The following is a 7500-nucleotide window of genomic DNA, read 5'->3' on the forward strand; positions in this document are numbered from 1 at the left end:
CACGTGGCCGTCCACGTTGACTGTTGTCGATACAACAACCTGCAAAGATGAAGTGGATTTGAAAATGGAATTGGCAAAGAAAAGCAGAGCCCCCTGTTAGGCAAAATACAAGCCATCTTAAATACTGTAGAGCATAAGGAAACTTCACGTGTTCCTGGACACTGTTGATTGATGTTCATATGTTCGTTCACAGCTTTTTTGGCTAATGGGGGTGGGTGGCTTGTTTTGTTTTGTTTTGACTCAAGATTGCTTCTCTTCAAAACCTGCTCCACTAATTACAGTTTAATCTCCTATTATGCTAACAAGTGAATTCAATTCAGAGAAATATTCTCCTAGCCATTAGCTTCAGAAACACCCCTCTAGCCACTCATTTTAAAGCCGCTGTTTTGATTGATCTGTTCACATATTGATTAGATAGTTTATCTAATTAAAATGAGTTCACTTGAGACTGGCCTCCCTTGAAGAGCTGGGAGGATTCAGAGTTGCCCAAAAAAGGCTTCATAAATCAGGAACATTCCTACTGCCCACATTTTATCAGGAAATGATCCCTGGGTCAATTTTACAATTACATTTAATGTCTGGTAATGAACTTTTTTGCATCTGAAAAGACCGAGTTGAATATGAATAGTGGGAGTGTTTTCAATCCTGGAAAGGTATTCTTTCTCAAGTTCACTGCAAAGGCTGGCAAGGACCCTGGGATGCCAAGGGAAACGTCCTCTCTGTTGCGGTGAGAGGCCTCCATTCTTAGGTCCAGGCACAAAGGATGTCGATCACAGACCAGGCCCTCTTAAGCCCTCAGCTGCCTCGTGGTAGAGAGAGAAATGAAAAGGGCCAGGCAGGGATGGCCTTGCAGACTCCATAGACCTGCCCAGGTGAGCTTGCCACAAACATCCAGAAATGGCACCCCTGAATGGACCCAGGAACCAGGAAATGACAACCTGGCCCTGAGCTTTCTCTAACAGAGGTGGTGCATTCATCCCGGACTAGCTGGAGCTGCAAAGATCTGAGGCCAGGTTTCATCTGGGTCTTGCAGAAGCACTCCTGGAGCTTCAGCCCAGCTCTGGCCTGAAGGAAGTGTGGCTCTCTGCCACAGTTTGGGCACACTCGGCCATGTCTTTGGGTCAGCACCACCCGAGGGAACCACAGCCCTATAGAGAATTGTGCGGTGGTTGCAGGTGAGTGGGGAACCGGAAGGGGCTCCCAGTCAGGGTTCACCTTCCCTGCAAGGCCCAGACAAAACACGCCATGCAAAATGAGCTTAAAAGTCAAGGCCACCATAGGCCTTAGTGAATCACAATGCCTCAGTGTTGGGTCAGCACATGTAAGGAATCCCCTGCGCCAACATAATCGGGGAAACCATGGGGAGGGGCGCACAGGGGGTATACGGGCGATCTCTGTACTTTCTGCGAAATTGTTTTGTAAACCTAAACTTCTCTAAGAAAAATAAAGCCTATTAATAAAATAATTAAACTAGTTACCTAATACAAAATGAATACAATTCATTGTATTCAATGAGTCACTGAATATAAAATAATTAAAAGTAAACATACAAATAAGTAGTATTTTAAGGGGTTTAACAAAGAAGACAAAGCTATATGTTTATATATGAATACATGTGTGAGTGATGGCTTTTTTTTTTTTTTTCTTTGAGATGGAGTCTTGCTCTGTTGCCCAGGCTGGAGTGCAGTGGCACCATCTCAACTCACCCCAACCTCCGCCTCCCGGGTTCAAGCGATTCTCCTTCCTCAGCCTCCCCAGTAGCTGGAATTACAAGCGCCACCACTGCACCCAGCTAATTTTTTTGTATTTTTAGTAGAGATGGGGTTTCATCATGTTGGCCAGGCTGGTCTCGAACTCCTGACCTTGTGATCCACCCGCCTCGGCCTCCTGAAGTGCTGGGATTACAGGCGTGAGCCAATGTGCCCGGCCAGCTTTTTCGTTTTAAATCTCAGACTCCACAAGACGATGATGCAGCAGGGGCGGTACACACGGCATCCCACCCAAGCGCCCTTATCAGGGGCAGCTTCCCTGGCATTTCTTCCCCTTAGCCACTGCCAGGACTGTTGAGGTCACAACAGTGTCAAGCCACCCAGAACCTCAAAAGGTTGTAAGTGCTGCCCCAGCATCCCAGATCCAGCCTTGGGTATCTCAGCACCTTCCTTTTTTGACCACTGCCCACTGGCTTTGCCCTTTGCAGCCCTGGTGGGAGGTGGCTTTGCTGCCCCTTTGGTACCACGAGTGGGCCTGGCAGCCTCTGCCTGGAGGAGCCAAGGCCTGTACCTGGTCACCCAGGTGCTCCCCTTGTGGTCTACCTCCCAGGCCCAGCCCTGGGCATTGAAGACACTCTACAAATTCATTATCTGAATATGATGCAAAGATGCATAACTAACACTGAGGTGCAGACTTAACCCTTTTTACGTTCCTAAACATGATAGGTTAAAGAAACATGAAAAAGTAAAAACAAATTTAAAAAGTTTTTAAAGACACAGGCTTTGCCGTCATCTATATATAGGTCAGCCACGAAGGGAAAAGAGTGTAGTTCCGCAGAGAGAGCAGGCAAGCTGTGCTCTGTGTCTCACCTGGGCTATAGCACCTACAGAAAGCTGCTGAGATTGTGAAAGCAGCTGAAACTATTGTGTAAGCCCTGCCATCCTCCTAGGTCAGTTACACCTTCTGAGAGGCATGGGGCTCAGCTAAAGAGACCAGAGGAAGTTCTAGTAACTATGGGGTCTGCAGTCAACCACGAGATCACCTGTAACTGATGCTGTGTTCGGTCACTGGTGAGACAAAGAGGACACAGCCCCTCAGCCCTGTCTGACCTCCATTCTGCTTAGAAGGATCAATATCACTACTGCCCTGTGAAGCCTAGTGTGTGACAAATGGAAGCAGACCCAACTGTTTGCAGGAAACACTGTCCCCAGCTGCAAACATGACTGTGGGCAGGCCCAAAGAGCCCGCCTCCTCTGACCAGCTGACCGGGCAGGCATGGAGACAGATGTCACGTGATCCACTAAAGGACTGAGGCGTAAGTTAAATTTCTGAGAAACACTTTGAGCTATTTGATGGAAAAATCGTGTAAATCCCAAACAGGAATCATTCTGCTCTTGGGTCATTCATCCAAGCTAGTGGTCATTTCCATTAGCTGCCAAATTCTTCTCTGGCTGGTTTTGTATCCTAGCCCAGAATAATTTTACAATTAAAATTAGCAAAATCATCCAATATGTTTACCCTGAATTAGCTTCCTAATCATTCACAAAAAAGGCGAGAAAAATATGAATCTATCATAATGGTACATAAATCTATCATAATTCGTCCCCAAACCCCCACAGCCACCCCTCTGTATCTGTCTTTTGGATAAAATCTTCTGAGGCAAACCAGAGACAGGACTTAGCCTGAGTTTAGGAACAGATGCAACTAGGCATGGAAAGTGGGCAATAAGAACACAGTAAACCTCGGGGGAAGGAAGCCGAGGCCAGGGAGACACTCTGGCAGTTGCAGAGGTCTGTACTAAGCACGTGTGGATCCCTCTATGAGGAGGATCTCAGATCTGGAGTATTCCCAAAAGGTTGCATTATAGTTCTCCTCCCACTGAAAATCAATCCATCAATCAATCCCAAAAGAAGCACTTCTGGGCTGGGCGCAGTGGCTCACGCCTGTAATCCCAGCACTTTCAGAGGCCAAGACAGGCGGATTACTTGAGGTTAGGAGCTCGAGACCAGCTGGAAAACATATTGAAACCCCATCTCTACTAAAAATACTGGGTGTGGTGGTGTGCGCCTGTAATCCCAGCTACTCAGGAGGCTGAGGCAGGAGAATCCCTTGAACCTGGGAGGCGGAGGTTGCAGTGAGCCGAGATCGTACCACTGCACTCCAGCCTGGGATACAGAGCAAGACTCTGTCTCCAAAAAAAAAAAAAAAAAAGGCTTCCACATGGCCATGTTTTCAAAGCTAAGTTCGCTATGTTGTGCCCACATTAGACTTGATGAATCTGGCATACTGAATATACCAGATCATTCTTAAAGCATTTTATTTGCATATTTTTATCAAATGCACCAATTCCAGTTTGCTTCCAAGCCCTTAAAGAACTCAAGATTACTTCCTGAACAGCTGCAAATCAGAGAATTCAAATTTGGTATGAAAAGTCAGGACCACGGTCCACGTGTCTTTGAGAAATGTATACCTGGAATCTCCGCATATCTCGAGGGTTGCCTGCATTCTTCAAACAGTTCTGATTGCACTTGAGGAAAAACTTTAGAAAGAATCTATAAAAAATACAAAAAGATGATATTTATTAGGGTTATCAGACAAAAGACTCAAACTTTTTAAAAGACACTCTTGCGCGGGGAGGAGTGGAGACTCAACCCCACAGCTTCCATACTTCCCTCTAGGGGGCGACATTGAGAAGAGGCTCTGGGAGAGGCGGCGGGGAGGCACCCAGAAATAGCCACACAGGAGAGCTGTGAGTTGCATTTGCCTTGACGCTGTGGATATCTAAGCTTTATGATAATAGCTGTGACTTTCACATTGGCATTTCTTGGCTCAATCTTTGCACGACTGCCCATTAACCATGGGGGAAACATTCACCCCAGACAGGCCTACCATCTCCAGCCACTAAAAATGAAGGATGCCTAGTTAAATTTGAATTTTGGATAAACAAAAAATAATGTCCCAAAGCATACCCCTCACTAAAAAATTGCTGTTGACCTGAAATGGAAATTTCACTGGATGTGCTATATCTTATCTGGCAACCCTAATTCCAGAGGCTACCACTGCCTAAGCAAACACACTTTTAAATATGGGTTTTAAGAGTTACAGTAGTGCCTGTAATCCCAGCACTTTGGGAGGCTGAGGTGGGCAGATGACTTGAGGTCAGGAGTTCGAGACAAACCTGGCCAACATGGTGAAACCCATCTCTACTAAAAATACAAAAATTAGCCAGGTGCAGTGGCATGCGCCTATAATCCCAGCTACTCGGGAGGCTGAGGCAGGAGAATTGCTTGAACCCAAGAGGTTCAGTGAGCCGAGATCATGCCACTGCACTCCACCCTGGTTAACAGCTCAAGGCTCTGTCTCAAAAAAAAAAAAAAAAAAAAAAAAAAATTACGTAGGTACAGCTCTTAAGAAGAAGCAATTGGGGGGCTGGGGCAGGAGAATCACTTGAACCCAGGAGGTGGAGGTTGCAGTGAGCGGAGATTGCACCACTGCACTCCAGCCTGGGCAACTTAAGAAGAAACAATTGGGGGGCTGGGGCAGGAGAATCACTTGAACCCAGGAGGTGGAGGTTGCAGTGAGCGGAGATTGCACCACTGCACTCCAGCCTGGGCAACACAGTGAAACTCGGTCTCAAAAAAAAAAAAAAAAATCTAAGAACTGATTGGGAGGCATATTGTTTTAACCAAGAATTCTTGAGGCGGTAATGAAACTGTTGCTGAGGCAGAAAGCAAGGAGCAGCACTCTGCAGGGCTGGGGAGGTGAGGCCGAAGCGAGTGCTATTTCCATTTCCCGCCGTGCCTTGCCCTTACGTTTCATGGCATGAAGATTCAGGGGTCCTGACAGTGTGTTGAGATGCTGTGACTAAAACGTCATCATGTTGTCCTCCGCATTCCTGCATGCTCAGTGACATTGCAGGAGAGCTGGCTTCCAGTCTGAACTCAAAGAACCTGGGAAGCTGGGCTCTACCACCACCCACAGGAAAAGCGGGTGGGGGGGTTTCTCCCTGTACAACCTCTGCCTCAACTTGAAAAGGCCACAACCAAGAGGTCCCAGAGCTTGGGTCTGTGCTGACATACCGACTGTCTGTAAGTGGCCAAGCATCCTGTCCAGGAAGGTCATCAACACAAACCTTTCTCTATTTTCTCCCAAAATATCATCGGTCCTACTTGGTGATTATTAATTTTTGATGAAGTTTCACATGATTTTCTTACGTTGAAGGTTCCTCGCTGGCAATTAGAATATCAGAAAATGAAAACACTCAACTGACCGAGACTCATCTAAGTGCACCCCCAGCATATCCTGGATGACTTCTTACTGTGGCAGAAGAAAATCCAATTGATGGGGGAAAGAATGGTGGCCACTTAATTAAATTTTCTTGCATACCATGAAGCCTCACCATTTTAGGCCAGAATTTACATCTTCTATTAACTCACCTCACCTACACACTTAGCTCACAATGCCTCTTCACACCATCTGCCATCAGCATACAGTAAGTCACTTGATATTCCACCCACCAATTTTTCCTAACAACCACTGTGCAATTAAACTCCACACGTTCTGTAGCGAGGTAAATTAGGCGCACCTGCGGCCACACTGCATTTGAACTGCATCAGAAAGGGCCTAACAAGGTGAGGGCGCCACAAAGTTATCGTCCTGTCAGGCAATTAGGTTTTCACTTCGGGGACAGCAACACGGTGCAATTACACCACACATTACCACCCAGCTAATCTTCGGAGCAAGCGCCGGCCTGAGAAGCTGCTCATCTGCAAATGTACCTGCACGGAGCCATCTCCAGGAGCTTTGTTTGTGATTTGAGAGATTTTTCCCCCGCTCCAGAGGAGGTTTCTTTAAATTTCTTGATGTCTTTTAGACAGTTCACCCTTTTACCTCCAAGAGAACAGAGCAAGTTTTGATGATACCCTAACTAGCCCTCACTCGGCACTGTCATGAAGAGCTGGGTTTGGCATTCTTAGGCCTTCACTGTCATCCTCTGCAGAAATCAGCAAGACAAAGTTGGGTGCTGGACCCCAGAAACATACTGAGCATAACCAGGGTCATGTCAAGCAGGTGCAGATACACACCTATGCACACATATACACATGCCACCCACACATACACATGCCGACACATACATACACACACGCCCACATGCCCACACTTGCATACACACACATGCCCACACATGCACACACAGACACATGCACACATGCAGACACACACACACGTATACACATACACATGCAGACACATGCACACATACATATGCACATACATATGCACATACACATGCATTCTTGCTTGCTCACTCCCTCTATTTTGTATGTGGCAATGATAGCTTCTGCTTCTATCTAAACTGCCTAAAGAGCAGTGCAAGTACTTGAGAAAGAGCTGTCGTGCACAACCCTAGAGACCAGGATCCTTTTTGAGCACACAGGTCCCAGTGACACAAATAAAGTAAGCGCAACAGTCAAGTGGCTCCATGCCAGGTTCTTGGGGCATCTACAGGGACGGACAGAGGGGAAGCCTCAGCAGAGAGAAAGAGGAGCTCTGCGCTTACCTCTTACCCTAGTTTTGGTCATGTCTGACTTGGGGATTCAATTAAGCCTTTGCAAGGTGGCTGGCACCATATAGCAGGTGCGTGACTCTGATATTGTGCAGAGTTACACACGGAGCAAATGTATGCTTTCACGAGGAGGTGCTCAGTGAGCCACACGATTTCAGTGTTTGGGGAGGGGGTGAGAAAATTGAATGCCCGACATGTGAAGTCAAAAGGTAATTCTCATCCTT

The 7500-nt window shown here is 46.7% G+C and overlaps 1 protein-coding gene across 11 annotated transcripts in view; it reads right to left on the reverse strand.

Annotated features, from left to right (window-relative positions):
• Positions 1-7500, reverse strand: part of EBF3 (EBF transcription factor 3) — a 129783-nt gene that overhangs the window by 38323 nt on the left and 83960 nt on the right. For all 11 annotated transcript variants that reach the window (XM_054523068.2, XM_054523065.2, XM_024254151.3 and 8 more), the window contains exons 7-8: positions 4181-4262; positions 1-39 (exon numbers count right to left, since the gene is read on the reverse strand). The exon at positions 1-39 is cut by the window's left edge. In XM_054523068.2, coding sequence (XP_054379043.1) covers positions 1-39; positions 4181-4262 — 121 coding nt within the window. The remainder of the gene's footprint in view (positions 40-4180; positions 4263-7500) is intronic.

The sequence above is a fragment of the Pongo abelii genome, chromosome 8 (genome assembly GCF_028885655.2).
Source record: "Pongo abelii isolate AG06213 chromosome 8, NHGRI_mPonAbe1-v2.0_pri, whole genome shotgun sequence".
Lineage (NCBI taxonomy): Eukaryota > Metazoa > Chordata > Mammalia > Primates > Hominidae > Pongo > Pongo abelii.